This window comes from Monodon monoceros, unplaced genomic scaffold (assembly GCF_005190385.1).
Source record: "Monodon monoceros isolate NGI ecotype Baffin Bay Population unplaced genomic scaffold, NGI_Narwhal_1 Super_Scaffold_4, whole genome shotgun sequence".
Taxonomy (NCBI): Eukaryota; Metazoa; Chordata; class Mammalia; order Artiodactyla; family Monodontidae; genus Monodon; species Monodon monoceros.
The window spans coordinates 37,004,333-37,024,983 of record NW_021703781.1 but is presented as its reverse complement, the minus strand read 5'-3'; the positions used below and the strand labels follow the sequence as shown (position 1 = coordinate 37,024,983).

The following is a 20,651-nucleotide window of genomic DNA, read 5'->3' as shown; positions in this document are numbered from 1 at the left end:
AACCCCTACTTGACAAAGAAGGAAACAGAAACTAAGAAAGGTGAAACAATTTGCCTATACTCAAACAGCTCTAAGTGGCAGATTTAAATCTAGGTCTCAATAAAAAAATCCAAACTTGTTCCGCTAGTCCACTCTGCTTCCAGATTTTAGCCTCATCTGTGAAATGAGGACAACACCTATCTGGTAGAGTTAAGGAGACTGACATGAAAAGTGCCTACCATCGGACCAGTGAGTGTTAAGTTCCCTCCCGCTTTCAACCCTCTCAAAATAGCAATTTGCCTATTTTCTAACTCTATTGTCTCCTGAATTCCCTGGAATCAATCCTAATGATGGGTCAGCAGATTTGATCATTCCAAAAGAAAAACGTGTTTAACAAATGCTTACTGAGTCAGATCCCACATTGGGCTCAGAGCAGGAAACTGTACACAAGTAACCTAAGGGACAGAAGGAAGATGCACTAAAGGGATAGGGAAAAGGAATAGGCAGCTAGTATGTACCCTCTTCTGCTGCTGGGTCATTCTCACAGCAGAGCTGGACAAACAGTTGATGTGTGAGAGCTATACAAAATCTCTGCCTATGAGTAATTCCCAATTCAACCTTAAAAGTAACCAAGGAAGAAGTTACTGGCTTCAGAATTGGTGAAGCCAACTGGGTCTGCTTACAAGATTGTGCCACGGTTACAGATTGAATACTCATGAGCAAGATGGCACAGCACAGGAAAACAGACTAGAAGGGCGGGGGGTGAGGTGGGGGGGTGGTCAGCCATCCACAATGGACAACACAGTTGTAGAACACTCCCATCAGTGCAGAGTTCTATGAAACAGTGGTGCTCTAGAAGCTGACATTTCCATCCTCAGCACTTCTTCCTACCATTATCTGGGTTCATTCTGCCCTTTCAAAAAATAATGCAAAGCTCCAAGGAATGGAAATGGATGCCTTAGAGCAAGGGTCAGCAAATTGTTTCTGTAAAGGGCCACAAAGAAAATATCTTAGACTCTGTAGGCCATCCAGTCTCTGACACAACTACTCAACTCTGGCATTGGAGGTAGGGTGAAAACCGCCATAGACAATACATAAATGAATGGGTATGTTTCTTTCCAATAAAACTTTATTTACAAAAACAGACAGCAGAGGACTACAGTTTGCCAAACCTTGCTTTAGTGGACCTATAGAGGCATCTTCAGAATTCAGTGGAATGAGAGAAAACCTCCTCTCCTATTACAAAGACTCATGAAGTTTATAATCTCTCATCCTCTTCCTCTATCAAGTGCCCTGGTTCTAAGTTAGGGCTCCCATACATGTAGGGAAGACTCCTGGTCATCTGTCTGGCATTTGCTACCTCTGGGAGTCCCTGCCCACCCATGAAAGGCACAAATAGGTTTCTTTTCTAATGACCCTAAACCATGGTCCCACCAAGGCTAATCAAAATATGGTTAAAAAAGCAAAAACAATAACGAAACAGTGAAACATTTATTTCTGTTTGGCAGTATTAAGCATGATTAAAACCAGTACAGAAAAATACTAAGTACATTGGGTAAGAAGTGAGCTAGCTGTTTCAGTATATGCTTTTTATAATTCAGTTAAGACAGTGAGCACAGAAGACAGCATCATTAACTCAAGGATGTAGCTGAAGGATACCCTGTACACTCTACTGGCCTCCAAAGGCGTTCAAGGGATCATCAAATATGTTGGACACCTTCTGTTCAGATCTTGATTCAGGCACTGTCTGTGAAGATCGACTTTTTGGTTTGGTTGTCTTAGCCTGGATACCAGAGGAGAAGATATCATCTTTAAAAAGGAAAAAAAGAAAAAGAAAGAAAACAAAAAAGAGTTGCTGAATAGGCAAGAAAATGGGTGCTTTTAAGACACATCTACACAAACAACCAAAGACTCAAGTCTGACAACAGTATGGGATACCAAAAAAACACTAAGATAGAGCCAAGCCTCTTAGATTCTGGTCCTGGTTCTGCTACTAAGTTTTATGATCACATACAAGTCACATTTTCTCTCTCAGCATAATTTTCTCAGCTACAAAGCTGTGTGTGTGCACATGCAGAAGAGGAAAAGTGGAAAGATAACTGAATCTCCAATCCAGCCCCTGACTCTACCATCTATGCATTATACTTATTTCTACATTCTTTTCCCATTGCATTTTAAAAGGAAAAGGCACTAAAAATAAGCAAAGGGAAATCCAACACAGGTCACCCTCATTCAGAATAAATGCATCTGTTTGCAGCACCTAAATGCTAAGCGTGTAAGTCTTTATGACTACACTTGTGTTTGATGTTTCACTGACTCTAATTTAGCTCCATGACTCATTTTACTCAGTAATGATAGTAACCCAGTAATGTTACTGCTAGGATTCTATTCTACTGAGATTTTAGCATGTGTACATAAAGATATGTATGTACAAATGTTAAAGATTATGGCATCATTTGTAACAGAGAAAATGGAGAAACAATCTAGATCACTCTCAATAGGCTAATGGCTAAATATAAAGCAACAGTATACAGCTACTAAAAACAAGGGAGTAGATCTCTATGTACTGACATGGGGAAACACTGAAAAAATAAGTATACACTTATATGTATACAAACCTATATTACTGTCACCATATCTGAAAGGGGACACACCAAACTCTCAATAATAGTTACCTCTAGGGCTAGCTTTTTACTTTTTACATTTTACAAATAGTATTAATCTATTATAACATGTATTACTTTTTTTGTAATAAAGTCGCTTCTGTACCTTGTAGTGGGAAGCAGGTAGAGACAGAGCACACTTGCTTGGGGAGTCGAAAAAGTGTGGCTTTGCAGTACCAGCTTTCTCCCAGTTAACCCCAAGGTCCAGATGGGAGAGAGGAGGTGGGGGAGTAGGAAGTGTATATGGCCTCAGCCCGAGTCCTATGCGCTAACACAGGACATATCAGAAGCCCTACATTTCGGGTTATGGGGCATTCGGCTTGCCCAGTAATAAAGTAGACATTATACTATGGAGAGAAAATGAACATGTTTACAAACACAGAAGATCTTTGGTGAGAGGTAAAGTCTGAGTTACAGCCTGCTTTCCTGTACAGTCCTGCTCTCCTCCTGCACTGCCCCTCCATTCTCCGAACCACTAACGCTCACTCTCCAGCTAGAAATGCATCACACCCAAGGCAGCCACCTCAGCCTACTTTAGCATGTGGGGTAGTTTCTGATCCTCCTTTCCTGACATCAGTGTTCAGATTTGTCATAGATGATTGGCAGGGGGCACACTAAGAAAAAAGCTAAATTATAATTGAAAGTCAAACTCTGGGCTCCTTCAAACTCCTTCATATCCATCATAACAAAACACTGTTTCACCAAAATGACTAGGCCATTTACTCATCCACCCTCAGTCTATCTCAGGAGTATATAGCAAGTCAAAGGAAACCCACTGGGGAACACTTTCCAGGAAAGGGTCAAGACAAAGGTAGCAGGAGAAATATCAAGTCGCTGAACAGTAATGACTCTCTCTGTCATATGCAGAAAAGTAAACTTACCCATATCATCGTCAAATATAGACTTAGCTTCCACTTTCTTTTTGGACTTTTCTTTTGGTTTTACAGTTAGATCAGCAAAGATATCAATGTTATCATCAAACAAGTTGGAGTCAAACGTTCTTTCCTTCTCTCTTGTTTTTTGTGAGGCTTTCATTGCTTCTGTAGCAAATATATCATCCTTGTAAGCCAAAAATCAAGCAAAACAATTTTAAATCAAGTTTTTACTTTACTACATACACTAATTTCAACAAGTTGTAGAAATGCAAACTGCCACAGGGTTCTGGAACAGCCATGTGAGCTGCCCCTCTATCGGGAATTGCTACTCCAGATCTCTGCCTGGCATGGTCCTTCTCCTTCTTCTAGTCCCAGCTAAACCTCGAGCCGTACAGAGAACCCTTCTCTACCAGTCCTACCTGAAGGAGCACCTCCCACCCCAACCCATCACTCTGCCCCACTGCCCTGGGTTGTTTCCTTTAAGACCCTTAACATTACCTGAAAACGTTATTTATATGCGGCTCTGTCTATATCCAATTCCCCTCCCTGAGAGCTCTGGGGAGCAGAGCACTGGTCCTAGTTCACCCTGTGCTTCCACTTCCCAGATGCTCAATAAACATCTGCCCGAAGAGTGTCACTGAAGGCCTTACCGCTTGCGTTAAATCATCAGCTCCAGCCAGGGCCTGTTTCCCCAAGAACCAGAGGTTACACACTCAGGCTGTAGAGATGCTACTTTATCTATGCTGACTGCAGCAATAGCTAGATAAAAACTATAAAAATCAAGACTTGCATCAATGGTTATGGCCAGAAACAAAATAGAAAACCACTTCTGAATAAGTTTCAGAGTTACTAATAAAAGAACCTAATTATAATTACTAAGCAAGTAGATACAGGGCAGCAACCAAACAGGTTTAATGCAATCTGTGGCTCAAATGACCCAATCAGGTATTTTCCTTAACAAAGAACCCTGCACAAAAATGTATTGTTATGTCCTATTACCTACCTCAAAAATATCTTGTGCTTTTGTGATAACATCCTGCTGACTGTTGGATTTTGACTCATTCTTCTTGCCTTTCTGGTCTGTAAAGAGATTGTCCTCATCTTCCAGGAGAGGGAAAGGATTTGTTTTCTTTGCTGGTTTTGGTTTAACAGACTGAAAGAGATCATCATCACTGACTGCCTCACTGAGAGCAGGAAACATGGGGCTTTTTTCTTTACTTCCCCCTGCCGGGTTGGCCAGGCTGTCTGCTGCCTTCACCTTGGCTTTTCTTCTCCCCGTGGACTGAGATGCAATGCCCTTGGAAAAGATATCTCCAGAATCAAAAAGGTCATCCTCAAGAGGTTGACCCAGAGATTTCACAAAGGGGTTTCTGTCTGTCCCAAGCACAGGACCACCTGCCCAAGTTGGAATGGCAGCTGCCACGGCCTCCTCAGAGCTGTCTTCTCCACCAGCGGCCCTGGGCTGTGGCTGAGGACCATCTGGTGAAATGACGCCATCTGCCAATTGTGCAACAAATCCCCTGGGGATACTCATGTCCTCAGCCTCACTGGACTCCTGGGCAGCCAACCGCCGAGCTGTGCGTGTCTGTGGCCTGCGCTTCGCTCTCACTTTGACCCGGGTCTGCAATGGCAAAAACCACATGCTGACCTGATGGTTTTTTAAAAGGTGCTCAAAACTAACACAGCGAGTCATCAGCAACTCAAAATACTGTTAGGTTGTCAGGTTCCCCTCAATCGAGATATTATCTAAGACAGAAGAGGTTATTTCTTAAAGATTTCCAAAGGCGTTTAATAGCTCCTAGTACTCTAAGACTCATTCTTAATCCTTCAGTGTCCCCCATTTTTGAGTCTTTTGAGGGCAATTTCTGTTCAATTTGATACAAAAGGCTTCATCTGCCACTGGAAGCCACACTGCTCGTGCCACACTGTCCTGTGTCCCACAGCGCTGCCTGGACCCTTACTTCTCTGCCCTAAGTTTATATGTGGGTATCTTTCAAAATGAGAAAGAAATCAGTGGGATTCTGGCAATAAGCTTTACTGGGGGATAGCCTAAAATCAGGCTCCAGAAACAGGGAGATAAGATGATAAAGACAGAAAGGTAATCTCAGATGCTCTTTTCTTCAAGTCAGCAAACACTAAATCCAAATTTTAAATATTTCATGTAAAAAAATGTGGCTTAGGAATCAGAACTTTCAATATAACCTCAAAATATGAGTCACTTATTAGCAATAATGCAGTATTTGTAATATTTTTCCAACATATACCATCAAGGAGTTTTAAGAAGGCACAAGCTACTTTGGGCAAAGTACTTAACTGTACTTTGCCTATGTCGAAATTTCACGAATTATTTCAGGAACAATTTAAACTTAACAACAACAAAATAAGCTAACAGAAAAAAAAGAAAGGAGGGATGTTTTATTTTTCATAAGTAAAACAGGTTTGGAAACACTTGAAATGAATGTATTTGCAGGGTCATCCTCGGTACTGTTGATTACTCGGATAACAGCTAAGATTTGAGAAGGAAGACTGGACAGAAGAAAAGAGAACCAATTGAAATAAAAGTAAAACCTCAAAGAGGTCATGGTCCATCCAGCACAAGTCCACAGTCCTATGCAACAGTGTGACAGGACTGTAATTGCCACGGGATCTCAGAGAGGGAGCCCAGGACAGGGGCAGGAGGGGAATGTCACAGAAACTGTGAAGTTTGTGCAGAGCTGTCGATGAGGAAGAGCATTCCTGACAGAGGAAGCAGCACGAGCTGATGGCAGCAGCACGTTGGGGCATGTGTGTTTGGGGAATGGTTCCTGGTGACTGGACGTAGGCTGACAGTGTGGGGCGACTGGTGGGAAAGCTGGAAGCTTCGGTTAGCACAGACTGTAAATGGCTTTAATACCAAACCAAGGAGCTTGAACGTCCTCCTTTGAGCAGTAAGGAGACGGCAGAGGAAGCAAACAGTAAGGACGTGACCTGCTCAGTGTTCAGAAGGCCTCCAGGTGGCAGCCAGGAGTTAGTGAGCTAGCTACTGAACAGAATGTAAATGTAACAAAGGCAGGCAGTGGAAGAGTGGACACAGAACTAGGGAGGTGGAAGGAGGGCGGAGAGGCTCAAGGAAAGATGAGGAGCCTCCTTCAAATGAGGAATCGGGGTCAGCCTATCGTGTGCAACTGATGAACTCGGAAGAAACATACAAACTGTTCTGGTTTTTAAAAAAAGCAGGCAAGCAAGCAAAGGTGGTTTCATCACCTTGTTCACACTGTGTAAGGTGTCTGCCTGAGCTGGAAGGTCAAAACTCACGCCGGCCTCCCCACTCCCGGGAAGAGTGGGCATACTTTCCAGACTGTGGATTCTCCCAGGTTCAGACGAAGGAACGCCCAATTCTGGCAAAACAGACTTCATTCCAGAGATCTGGGGAGCCGCTGCAGGCAGCAAGGCTGCTGGGTTAATTGCTAAATTTGCCTAAAGAAGAAAAATGAAACTTACTCTGTATGTTTTCTTAAACACAACAGTCTACTCTTATTACTGTGACACATGACGAAAGACTTGGTGTATGTAATATATAGTACGAGAGGAGAAAGAGAAAGGCAGGGAAGTCTCCTGATCTAGTCTTAGAATTAAATCAGAGGGCTATACCCCTGTGCCCACCACAGGACCAAAGAAGAGATGTTACAGACGCAGCACACAGGAAGCAACAACCAGAGGGTGGGGAAGAGATGAGAAAACGCCTGGCAGCAGCTGACAAAAGGAAAACCCAAGAAACTTTACAGATGCCACAAGACTGGCAATGAAGGTTCCAGACACGTTATAATTACTTGAATTTTCCAGATCCAAGGGGATGGCTCTTTGGTTTTAAATGGAGCGGGACCTGGTGAGTCCTGTGTGAAATTACATTCAGTTAAAAATCCATTGGGGAAATAGAAAAGTGTCTCTTGGATTACACATATGCCTGAAAATAAATCTGTGATGGAACAAAGCTGTTGGTTTCTATAATTCTATAATGGGAAAGGCATTCAAATCTCTCCTGGGGCCTCAAAACATTGCACTAACATTACTTCATTTGTGCTTCCTTATCTGTTGTGTAAGTGGAAGGCTGTAAGACCACACATGGAGGAAAGGGAGACAAAGATCATGAATAAGATTCATAAGAATTATAGTGTATCAGAGCTCCAAATCTGGACCAGCTGGAAACATGACCATGCCGGTTATCTCACACAGCAAATATTAGAGAGCACACAGAAATTCACCCAAGCCTAATGCACTAGTTCTAGAAGCAAAAGAAGCTGAGACTTGAGTCGCTGGAGATGTGTGAGTCCTAGTGCCTCATTTTCACAGCTCAGAACACTGAGGCCTCAATGAGACATCCAGGGACAGCTGTAAGCCAGGACCAGAACTCACTGTCTAGCCCTGCTCTGCCCTCAGGAGGAGCACCACAGAGAAGACTGCTGAGGATGGAGGCCTAATAGCAATGATCTCATAAGACATAACACAGAGAGGGAATCAAGAAAGTGGATACAATTCATATTTAATTCTAATGGAACCCTACTCCAAGGTAGCCCAAAGGGAGAAATGTTCTAGTGGGAAGATCTTAATCCTACCTTAACTCTATCCTGGAATCGAATTTGCAGGTACTCCACAAGTAATAATGATAAGTATGGATTCATGGAACCAGTGTGGAGTGAGAGAGGAGAAATGAGCAGGGGTTTAAAAAAAAAGTAAACAAAGGGAGGTAGTCCTAGTTGCTATTTTCTCCTTAATTAAGAGAACTCTGAATGACCCCGGGGTCTGCATGATGCAATTAAACTATACTACAATGCAAACAAGAGCTGAAAGTCCTTAAAGAGATCAGTTCTAACCTGAGGTGTTTCCGATTTCCATATGCCTTTTTCTTTGATACCTGGAGTGGATTCAGGATGTTTCTGGTTCTTGAAAGAGGAAACAGAGTGGTCTTTTTTCACTACCTTCTTTTCTGGGATCTTCAAAAGCAAAGAATACCCAAAGTCTGTCAAATATCTTAGAAATTTTAAGGAAAAGTCACAATGCAAAAAGAGAAAATAGCTTCTGACTTTTAAAAGTCATTTCGCAAATGAGGGTTGAACAAACAAATTTAAAGGCAGCATTTCAGAAATAGAGTTCTAAAGACCAGGCGTCCTCTCAGTGATAAAGAGAAAATAGAGAGTACTTAAAAATCTACTGGGGAAGGGAGGGAAATGACACACATGGCCTCACACTCAGATTTACAGCTTTGCACCTGAAAGGCATGAATATTTTGTCACCATATCATATGTACTGGTCTTTCAATGAACAACTTAAAAATCAAACAGATTTGTAATACGGTAACAGAGACTGGGTTAGTTAATAGTTTAACGTTAGGAAACATAAGATGGAGACAACCTGAACACCATCATGAGCACATTATTTGCTGTTCATTTACTAGTGAGCATTTTCCTTAGTCACATAAGGGGACATTCATTTCCTTTCCCAGAAGCCTTCCCACACACCGCAGTATTGAGAGCAAAAGTCTGATACCAAAGGATGAGACTTGGCAGAGCTGAAAAGATCATCATCTTCATCATCCCCAAACAGGCTCCCAACACTTGGCTCTAACAACTAGAATAGAAAAAACTTAAATTCAATATCCAAAACAAAAACAATTTACAAAGAGAGTCAGGTGAGCTACAGAGACAATATTTAACATAATAACAAAGCTGTGACATGGAGAACCATTTGGAACTGACCCTGGTTTTTTTGGTGCCGGAGAAAAGGTCAACGTCTGGGTCATTGTCCTTCTGAAGCTTGTGACTAAAAAGGAGCTCTTCATCCTGAAAGACACCTGTGCTCTTGGGGCAGGCATTAGCATCAGGACTCTAGGAAAAAAGAGGGAAGTTCATGTATTTTATAGACTCCTAGGGCTTTACCTCAAGGAAATAATATACAGCTACAAAGATGAAACAACAAAGATATTCTTTGTGGCTCTGTTTATAGTGGCTAAAGGTTGGACACAGCCTGATTGCCCATCAGAAGGGGAATGACACAGTCACATAATGGAATACTTTGGGGACACTAAAAACAGTGGAGAATATATTTACAAAAACAGATAACATATACATAATCTGGAAAGATCATCTTTCAACCTTTGTGTAGTATCTGAATCTGAACTGTTTATTTAAAAAACAATCCTTAGCTCCATACTGAGTAACATTTTAGGGGTGAAAACACATAAAGTTAAACAAGTTCTCTCCATCTCATGCCCAAAGGGAAGAATGAAACAGCAGCTGACTTAATACCAGAAATTACACAGAGTGGTCAAGCACATATCCCTAACTTCTACATACCAGCATCTTAGGCCAAAGAGCTGGCACGGGTGTGATCAGCCAACCTTCTCCTATGCCCGTCCACCTTCCACCCCACTACCTTCAGATTCCAAAGAAGTTCTTTCTGTTTGCTAGGGTATCTGACATTTGAAAGTTACTATCACATTACTTGGTTTGATACTATAATGCCCCAGACTTGACATTCTAAAATTCTTCCCTTTCTTTAGTATCACAACCACAGACAGAAACAAACAAAAAAACTCACTTCTGACAAAATGTGTCACATTAAAAATTAACTAATAATTATTATTGATTACACATCAAAATTAGTGTAACATAGCAAGTAAGGTTCAAAGTTTTACAACCATGAAAATCATATACAAAATCAAACACAGTAAGAGACTGGAAGAAAATACAGCAAATTATTCATATTCACTGTGTGTAGCTCTCATTTATAAATGGGGCTATCCTACTGGTATAATAAGAAAATTCATAAAACATTTGTCGTAAATATCAACATGGACTATATCCTTAGTTTGATTTACAAAAAATTATTGGCAATCTATGGCCCATCGCCTGTTTTCTCTTTTTTTAATACTTCTATTGAGATAAAATTCACCTATTTAAAGTGTGTAATTCAATGGTTTATAATATATTCACAAAGCTGTGTAAATACCACCACAATGTAAATTTAGAACATTCGCATCATCCCATAAAGAACCTCCAAACCTACTAGCAGTCGCTCTCCATTCCTGTCCACCTCTTTCCCTAGACCCAGGCAACCACTGATCTACTCTCTCTCTCCATGAATTTGCCTATTCAAGACATTTCAAATAAATGAATTCATACATAATGTGTTTGTCACAAGCTTCTTTCATTCAGCATGTTTTCAAGGTTCATCTATGTTGTACCATGTATCAGTAATTCACTTTTTATTGCCAAATAATATTCCACTGTATGGCTAAAACACATTGTGTTTATCCATTCATCAGCTGATAGACATTTGAGTTGTTTCCATCTTTTGGCTATTATGAATAATACCTGTTGGGAACATTACATTCAAGTTTTTGTGTGAACTTCTGTTTTAATTTCTCTTGGTTATATACCTAGGAGTGGAATTGCTAGGTCATGTGGTAACTCTTATATTTAAGAATCTGAGGAAGCACCAAATTGATTTCTGAAGTGGCAGCACCATTTTACATTTCTAACAGCAATGAATGAGGGCTCCAGTTTCTCAACATCCTCACCAACACTTGGCCATTATCAAAAAAGTCAACAAGTGATGGTAAGAATGTGAGGAAGCTGGAACCCTCCATTCTTCAGCAACTCACATCACACAACTGACACTGTGAAATGAGACTCTTTTATCCTTCTAAAGATTTGAACCTTTACAGCTTTTTGCTCACCTTTCCTACTTCTTTCTTCGGAGCTTGGAAGCTGTTTTGATCTTCTGTTTTATCCTCTTCCTCATCAAATAAGCTAAGAACAGTTCTGGTTCTAGTTTTAGCTCCTCTGTCCAATGGGGATGATGCAGAAAATAAATCAGAATGCTTGGCTGCTTCCTGAGTAGGTACATTCAGAGATCCTTCCTGAAAATGGAAATAGTAAGGAAAAAAAATGAGTAACACCTGGAAACAAAAATTCTATTGTGGGGCCTCCCAAGCTCCTCATTAATTCAGTAACTGTCACACCTGCACGTTTCAGGGCATGACAGCTAATCACACCTACTCCCAGGTAACAAAACACTCAGGCCAATTCTTGATCGGCCACTCCAATGGAGAGTCTAGTACAGATAATTCATAATCAAAGATGATTTTTTCCAATCAGTTTAAAGCCTATATTTATAACTCCTTCCAAACAAGATACATATATATCAGTTATAACCATGAGCCACATAGGTTGCTCATGAGCTATAAATAACTTCGAAGTCACAGGTATGACACAAATGCCAATCACTGGAAACAGATCATATATTTCCTAATATTTAACTAACACATAACTCCAAGGGAGAGGCCTAATTGACAGAATTGGACACAACTTGTAGAAGGCTTATACTGTATTATGCAATTAGAAGAATCTCTAAAATAATCATAAAATGCAACATTTATTCATTCAACAAGCACCACCTTTCAGGCAAGATACCACTGACTGTAAGAATCACTGTTCCTGTATGAACTGCCAAGAAAAAAAAAAAAAACAACTCCCAATTAAACATGCCATCGATTGTGAGGTGCATCCTAATTTCAAAGTGGTTAAACTATGAAGGAAATATATACTTCTTTAAAGAAAACATGTAATTTTGAAAGTGCCTACTATGTGCGAGGTAATAAGCTAAGCACCACAGATGCAATGGAGAGCAAAACGAACATGGCCCAATCCTCAAAAAGCTTATCCTCAAGCAAGGGAGACAGCAGTACAACAAGCAGCTAGAGTTCAAGGGGAAAATGGGCTACAGCAACACAGAAAAGGTCACATTGAAACAACAGGAAGAGAATGTCACACAGTGATTCAGGTATAGGTAAAATGTTTGCATCACTGTAGCCCCAAGAAGCCTCGACAGGAAAAGTATGTGCAACATTCTTCGCATAGGCCCTAGAAGAGAGAGTAAACCTAGATAGCTGAACACACACAAGCACGAGAGTACGAGAAAAGTTAGAAAAAAAGAAAAAGTAGACAGAGATTGAAAGAACTGTTGATTCCCAGATGCAGCCAGCAGCCTTATCCACAGGCCTCCTGCAGGAGAGGACAGCCCGCCCAGGAGAAGAAATTTAATGCTTTAGAAGAAAGCCAAATTTCACTTCACTCTGTAATTCACAGCCAACATCAAGAAAATGTAAAAGATTGGTAAACTAAAATCTTCTTAAAGCTGTCATTGTAATTTAAGTACAGGTGGGACTAGAAGAGAGCAAGGGGAAACAGACTACGGAGAAGAGAGCCAGTCAGAAAGCACAGACGTGCAGAGAGAAAACCGAAAGGAAAAATGAGATGAGACAGAGAAAGGCAAAATGGACACTGACACAATGACCATAATAATGTAAAACGGGAAAAATGCACATCATTGTGTGCGCACATATGCCTAGAAAAGAGATGGAGAGGCAAGAGCAATGTTGAAGGTCTCCCTGAATGGCAGGATCACAGATTTTCTTCTTCATACTTTTCAGTGTTTTCAAAATTTTCAACAAATGAGCCGTTTGTTTTCTGTGGTAGAAAAATGTAAGGGTATGTGTGTGTGTGGGTGGGTTTTACAAGAACATGTGAGAGACAAAAATATCAGATTATACAAGAAAAAAAAAAGTCCACCTTTCCTGACTCCTGAGCCACACTAGTTCTCCCAAATTCTGACGACTCCTTGGCGCTCTCAGCCTTCTTAGCCACCGGTTTCACTCCCAACCGTGCCTCCTTCTCTTCTTCATCACTGAACAGCAGAGGTGGTACGTCAGGGGCAGTCTCTTTTTTCTATCAGAAGAAGAATAAATGACATCCTCAAAAACAAACAAACAAAACGTTTGCCTGACGAGCATGGCAATGTATAGAACAAGCCAGAAGCACAGTCCTCTTTAAGGCATTAGCTAAACTTTGGGGTCGGGAGAGACAGGACAGGACAGTGAAGGGGGCACAAACAGGGAGAAGCAATACCACCACTACCTCAGACTTGCAGACAGTTTCTGCCATCACAAGGTCTGCACCTGTCTCCCTGCATCTGTTAACTCCTTGTGTGTGCCATGGCTTAGATCCTAACCTCTGCCACCCAATCATTAGTCTCTCCTCTCTGCCTCCCTCCCCTTACCTTTCAGCTGTATGACATCATCCAGAGATGTCTTGCTAAAATAAAACACCCACCAGATTACTTCATCTCTCACCCCAAACCTGCGCTGTGTGCATTAAGCAAATGCTAAACATGACAATCAACTGGCCCCTCTTTATGACCCTCATCCATCTGCACCTCATCAATCCTCACTATTCCTTAAACCTACTGTAAACTTCCACACTTCCACGCTTGATCTGCACTGTCTAGAGAAACAAACCCTCCTCATCTTTCAAGCAAGGCCCAGCTCAGATGTCACCCACGAAGGTTTTGCTGTTCTCTTCAGTAAGTATCAGGCGCTTCGTTGATAAGAATATTTATGTCTATACCTAGCCCTTAACTATACTTTCCTCCTAACTTACGTTAATAGCTATCGTACATCTCTTTGTCCACTCATTTGAAAGGATCATGCAGTATATTTCCACAGCCAGTCACGGTGTTTTATATCAAGCGGGGGCTCAGCACAAGTTTGTGAGCACTTTGCCCCATCTCTCATCTGTTCCTTACCTGGGAGGCAGGGATTTCAGAGATTAGGGAACTGAGGTCACGTGACTTGCCCAGAGTTATTGGCATCCTTGGGGCAAGTGACTTATCAAAAATGCTTGAGGGGGCTTCCCTGGTGGTGCAGTGGTTGAGAGTCCGCCTGCCGATGCAGGGGACACGGGTTCGTGCCCTGGTCTGGGAAGATCCCACATGCCGCGGAGCGGCTGGGCCCATGAGCCATGGCCGCTGAACCTGCGCGTCCGGAGCCTGTGCTCCGCAACGGAAGAGGCCACAACAGTGAGAGGCCCGCGTACCGCAAAAAAAAAAAAAAAATGCTTGAGAGAAAAGCAGTAACTCTATCCTACTAACTAGACTAGATGATATGAGGAAGTAAGCTTTGAAGCAATATCTAAATCGAGTTAGGTAGACAAGTTTGGGAAACTAAAGAAGAACATGACTGACTATGATAGAAAAAACTATGAATAAATAAGAAGAATAAGGTAAGCAAATTTTTAGTTATTGTTAGAAAACGGTCCGTGCATCATCATTAGAACTTGAAATAAAAGACTGGAAACCCACAAAAGAGTTTCAGAAGAAATAAAACGAAGCCAAAGTGATCAAAGGAAAACATTTTTGTGGGATGTGCTGGACTCACTGAAAACTATATGTAATGTCGATGCAAGTGGATCAAGGTAAAAAACGAGACTGATGTACAGTGGACCAAATTCTCCCTTCATATAACTATGGTCCTTAAACCAAGGAAAATGCCACCCAAACTACTGATTTTAAATCTTCCTAAAGATAAGCTGACTCTTCATCTTCATTCTGAAATTAATTTCTTGATAGGTTTACAGTTGAGTTGTATTTAACTTACTTTAAAATATTCTAGGATCTCTAAACAAAAAATATACTTTATATGTTGCCTAAAGGCGATCAAATTTCACAAATGGTAAAACTCAGGTGTGCAGGTTGTTCTGCTACTTAAGATGCATATCTTTGACCTTTTGTCTTATTTAACAATCATAATTACTACAGTTTCAAAGAAGTTTTACATTTCCAGAACCTTCAAAATTCATTAGATTACTGCTCATTTATCCAGGGTAGAAGTTATTATTTATAATTTACAAAGAAAAGCCACTCAGATCTTCTGACTCTCTTAACCATGAAGCCACTTTAGGGAGATGCAAGTACAGGTAATTCAAAGAAAAGCTTATGAGCACTCAGAAGCAGCGGCAATGCTGCAAGCTTTTACCACAAGCTGTGCACTTAATGGGACCGTGGTGAGGAAAGAGTCCCTAAATCAGTAACTGGCATGGGCCTGGTCTGGGAATAGGACAAGTTAACACCTTTACTGGGTCTGAAAATATGAAGAATATTTCCAGAAAAAAGAGACAACAACTTCCTCTGGAATATTTTGGGACAGCATGAGTCACCAAGAGTGCATGGCGAGTTAAGGTGGAAAAGCTGAGTCTACTTTGAATGAAATTACAGATGGCGTGGTAGGTTCAGCTACAGGCTCAGCTTGACAGAGGGATGACAGGACCGGGTGGTCTTTGAGAAGATAACTTGGGCAGCGGCAAGGAGAGATGAAGAGAAGGAGCATTCACAGGCCAGTTAAGAAATTATCTCAATAGTCAAGGCTAAAGATGACAAGACTGTAGGGACGGGAAGAAACATTCCTAACAAACTGGCAGGAAACAGTGATGACCACCCCACCAAAGGAGAAATATTCACACATGTCCTGGTGTAGTTATTCAGTGGAATACTATATAGTGATCAAAAAAAAAACAAAAAACAAGATGGAGTTTATGGAAATGAAAAACATGCTGCAGGATTTTTTTAAAAAAAGATGCATAAAACTGTAAAACATGATCTCATTTAAATGAAAAAAAGACAAGAATGCCTAGAAACAGGCATGAAAAAAGCACTGACAACACATTGTTACCAATGATTACGCTAGGGAGGAGTATGGAATGGGGACTTCGTATTCTCTACGCATGTTTTTTCATTTGTTTGTATTTGTTTTTCACCTTGACTACCTTTTTTTGCTTTCTTTCTTTTTTGGGGCATGAGGGGGCCGCACCATGCAGTTTGCAGGATCTTAGTTCCCTGACCTGGGATTGAACCCGGGGTCATGGCAATGAAATCGCCAAGTCCTAACCACTGGACTGCCAAGGAACTCCCTCTATGCATGTTTTAACCCTTTTTTAAGAAGGCATCCATGTATTACTGTATAATTTAAAATAAACTTTAAACAAAAAATATTTAGGAGATATGGAAGAAGAGCCAGGTACGGGTCTCTAGAAAAGAGGAAGTTCTAGGCTCCTCAACTGCCATTTCCCTCCTTCACTGTACCCCTTAGGGTACAATGTCTCTTGGGATGTGCAGGCATCGGGGACTGCACATGGTCACCCATGACCACAGTGGGAAGGAGAGAGTCTTCCTCATCAAGCAAGGGTGGAGGAGCTGCCTTTTTAGATTCTGTGGCTGCTCCCACATGGGGGGAATCTCGGGGGGTACATCCCTCCTTCCCTGTCTTACACGTCTTTCTGTCTCTAACACATGCCAATTAGAGTGGTCTGAAGTTGGGGTCGAAGGCCCTCAACAGCAGGCTATGACTCTGCTTGATTCTTGGCCTTTGAGGCTAACCCAGCTCAGGTAAAGGAGGTCTCCATGGGGTCTAGCCTGAGAAGCTCTAAAGTTTCCTTTGGGGCTGTTGGCAATTGCCAGTTGGCAATAAAATGCTGCTTGGCCTCACTTTGCTCTGTGTGCACACACTTACATATACCCACATAGGGAATGTGTTGGGGAGGGATGAATGACAGGCCAAAGGCAGGATTCCAGTATCCCTAGGTTCCCAGGACAAATATTATCATAATGCCACCTTCCTCTCATTTCTTAATAGTCCTTTTGATATAAAAAACATGAAGACTTGCTAAATCTTTTAGCTTAGGCGATCATGGTTAGTGATGCCATTTCGATGTAACTGCTGGAAGACTATTTAGACTAGATAGGCACTGATGGACTTTCTTTTTCTCATCACATACTTTTAATTTTTTAAAAAAACTTTAATTGTCATAAAAAACACAACATTTACTATCTTAACCATTTCTAAGTATAGAGTTCAGTAGTAGTAAGTATATCCACGTTACTGTACAACCAATCTCCAGAATTTTTTCATCTTGCAAAACTGAAACTCTGTACCCATTAAACAACTCTCCAGCCCCCAGCACCCCCCTCAGCCCCTGGTGATCACAGTTCTACTGCTTCTATGAATTTGACTACCCTAGGTACCTCGTGTAAGTAGAGTCATACAGTATTTGTCTTTTTGTTGCTGGCTTATTTCACTCAGCATTATGTCCTCAGGCTTCATCCATGTCGTAGCCTGTGTCAGAACTTCCTTTCTTTTTACTGATTCACTATTAATGTAAACCAGGACCAAAGCGTTAGTACTGGAAACTTGCTCCTGTAAGGAATAACCTGTACATTAACTGGCCTGGTCTAATGTTAGCAGAATTCCATGCCACCGGGGCTGGCTGAGCCCGGCAGTTCCTTCAGAAGGAGTGCAACAGCGCTGTCCCCTGCTCTCCCCTGAGACTCAGACGCCTACAACTGACACTGACGGGGCTGTGTGATGTGGAATCCTTTTCTCCAGGCTTTGCACGTGTGCTTCGTCGGTAAAATACCACTAACCAGAAGATGTCTATCTAAAACCAGGCAAACGAGTTTTTCCATAAGACTCAGTCTCCAAGGTCAGGTTTTAGGACCTGTTTGAGGGAAGCATCAGTATTCACAGAACATCACCTCAGGGTTACTTCCTGGGTCTAACAGGTTAAGAATACCGTTGTTGCAGGAGGAGCAGATGCGGGAGGAGAGCCAAACAGAGAGCTTCCACTGTCACAATCATCTTCAAACAGGAGAGATGCTCTCTGGGTCTTCTTTTGGCTATACAAACAAAGAGTCAAATTAAAGGCAAATGTGATTTACAAAATACAATATTCTTTCTAGGCCACACCTACAGGAACCCACCTACCACCAAAACACCCGAGTCATCCATTGACCTTACACAGTTGCAGCAAGAAAAACCTTTGAAGTAGGTGCAATTTGTGTCCAGCAAGTCATCACCCGCTGTCTGGCATTCTCGTGTAAAAGCCCGGGGCCCCCCTCATCTTGTCCCTTTGTCAGTTACTTTTGGATCAAGGTAGGTGCACTAGCTGTTGGCTTTGCCAACGCACACAGCACACTTAGCATTCACAAACGTAGCATTCTCTCTCACCATTTCCTATGGCAGAGGAAGAACCAGGGAGCCCCAATGCCTATTTCCAGCGTGGTCAGGAAGGCGGCTGTCAAGAGATCTCAGGGCCAGAACCTGGTTCAGGCTGTGACCTGTGGCCTGGTGCCACCTCAGCCACTTAACCATGTCTTTCCAAGCACCTCTGTGGGCTTCTGTGCCTTCCCTTCAAACCCTAAACCCATCCCATTCTATCCCCTCCACACAAAGTCTCTAAGAAGCTGGGAAAGCTCACCTTCACTGTTCACCACAGCAATATTCACCCATCTCTACCCCATGTTGGGCAACCACAGCTGAAATCCAGCCACAGCTCTCCTCACCACCTTCCTCTCACCTGTCTTCACCTACCTCCTCACCTAGGCTTCCACGCCAGCCCCTAGGGGCAGTCAATAAATGTCTTCCAGAATAAATATTGATCAGGACCTTTTAAGGAACAGAATCATAAAAGTAAAGAAACACAGGGAGGCCTAGCACTGGACATGGGCAGTCCCAAATAGAAAGTGTTCTAATTACAGAAGGGTCATGTTCTAGTTTCTATACTATGTGATAAGGAACCACCCAACTAGCAGCATACTAGAGAATTATCAAAGTAATGAAAATTCCAAATTCAATGTTAGCTAGATAAAAATAATACTAGTCATTTCAGTATCCATCTACTTACACTAAAAATAATTCGCATATATACCCATAAGTATATGTATCATAATCTTTTCTCTAAGTTTAATTATTAACAAAGCATAATATAAGGTTATTCATTAGTTTAACATTGGATGTCTGCCTACATCTTAAAATTGCCTAAGGATCACACTGACTAGGGAACACAACTAACCAAACAGTTGAGCATACTTACACTGGACACTTACACTAAAGGACAGTAAAAAATTAGGTCTACACCCTGAAGAAATTATAAAAACAAAGAGCCATACACAGTCAGGTAAAATCTAATATGCCTTTAAGGATATACACTGATAAAAATGTACACAAATTATAACCAAAATATATGACTACTAAGTGATGATCACAAAATATTACAAAAATAACAACAGATACCTAAAAAGCAAAAACCTTATTAAGCTGCTACAGCAGAAGAAAAATCTTATGCATGATTTTCTGAACAATTTCTAAAAATCAAAACCAGAACCAAGCTACCCACAGAAAAGAATCTGATGCCAGATTCTGAAGTTCCAAGCTAGAGGAAAGCTAGTTAGCTTTCTGGACATAGTTACAATAGATAACGACAGTAAGTCCTTAACCTTGGATCTCATTCTACACCCTCCGGCACCTGCTGGTTAAATGTGGACATCCCGTGGCGATCTGTCCTCAGAAGAAAAATATGCAGCTCAGTGAACTGGAGTATTTCTCATTATAAATAATGGGGTAGTAAGTATTTTGATTCATTAAAAGGGACAGATGTCAAAACACATTAAGATGACTATAGAGTTTATGGCCTACACCAGGACACTTTTGAGAGTGAAAGGGAAAATTATTAATCACCAGGCTGAAATGACAGGCACAAAGCAGGCCTCTCCAGACCAGCAAGGACGTTTGAGTGCCCTACTTACAAGGCAGTATTTCGCAACTTTGTTAGGGTCACAAAGCTTCTGTTTCTTTTTTTAGAACGGGTTTGAGTTACAATTTACATACCATAAGAGTTACCCTTTAGTAGTGTGCAATTCAGTGACTGTTAGTATATTCACAGAGTCGTACAACTATCACCATAATGTGAACTCACAATATTTCCATCAACCTAAAGTGAAAGCCCATACCTGTTCACAGGCACTGCCAATTCTCCTTTCCCCTCAGCCCCAGACAAACACTCATCTACTTTCTGTCTCTATGGATTTATCTCTTCCGCACATTACACACAAATAGAATCACACATGTGGTCTTCTGTGACTGGCTTCTCTCAATTATCACAATATTTTCAGGGTTCATCTATATTGAAGCATGTATCTGTACTTTATCCCTTCTAATTGCTGCATAAGAGTCCATTGTGTGGATATAACACATTTTATTTATCCGTTCTACAGTGGATGAACTTTTGAGTTGTTTCCACTTTTTGGCTATTATGAATAACGCTATGATAAACATTCACGTGCAAGTTTTTGGGTGGACGTTTCTCTCACGCATATTCCTAAAAACTGAAATTGAGTCATGTGGCAACTCCATGTTTAACTTTTCATGGAACTGCTAGGCTGTGTTCCCAAGTGGCTGCACCATTTTACGTTCCCACCAGCAATGTGTGAG

The 20,651-nt window shown here is 41.4% G+C and overlaps 1 protein-coding gene across 11 annotated transcripts in view; it reads right to left on the bottom strand.

The window, feature by feature from the left end:
• Window positions 1-1,090: 1,090 nt before the first annotated feature.
• LOC114908521 (WASH complex subunit 2C-like) overlaps window positions 1,091-20,651 on the bottom strand; it is a 56,600-nt gene continuing 37,039 nt past the window's right edge. For 4 of the 11 annotated variants that reach the window (XM_029244778.1, XM_029244779.1, XM_029244780.1 and 1 more), the window contains exons 21-31: window positions 17,956-18,058; window positions 13,126-13,281; window positions 11,232-11,414; window positions 9,250-9,378; window positions 9,041-9,121; window positions 8,368-8,487; window positions 7,327-7,389; window positions 6,761-6,973; window positions 4,521-5,138; window positions 3,524-3,701; window positions 1,091-1,788 (exon numbers count right to left, since the gene is read on the bottom strand). In XM_029244778.1, coding sequence (XP_029100611.1) covers window positions 1,649-1,788; window positions 3,524-3,701; window positions 4,521-5,138; window positions 6,761-6,973; window positions 7,327-7,389; window positions 8,368-8,487; window positions 9,041-9,121; window positions 9,250-9,378; window positions 11,232-11,414; window positions 13,126-13,281; window positions 17,956-18,058 — 1,984 coding nt within the window. In that variant the 3' untranslated portion in view covers window positions 1,091-1,648. The remainder of the gene's footprint in view (window positions 1,789-3,523; window positions 3,702-4,520; window positions 5,139-6,760; window positions 6,974-7,326; window positions 7,390-8,367; window positions 8,488-9,040; window positions 9,122-9,249; window positions 9,379-11,231; window positions 11,415-13,125; window positions 13,282-17,955; window positions 18,059-20,651) is intronic. The other 7 variants (XM_029244783.1, XM_029244784.1, XM_029244785.1 and 4 more) reach the window with 4 other exon arrangements.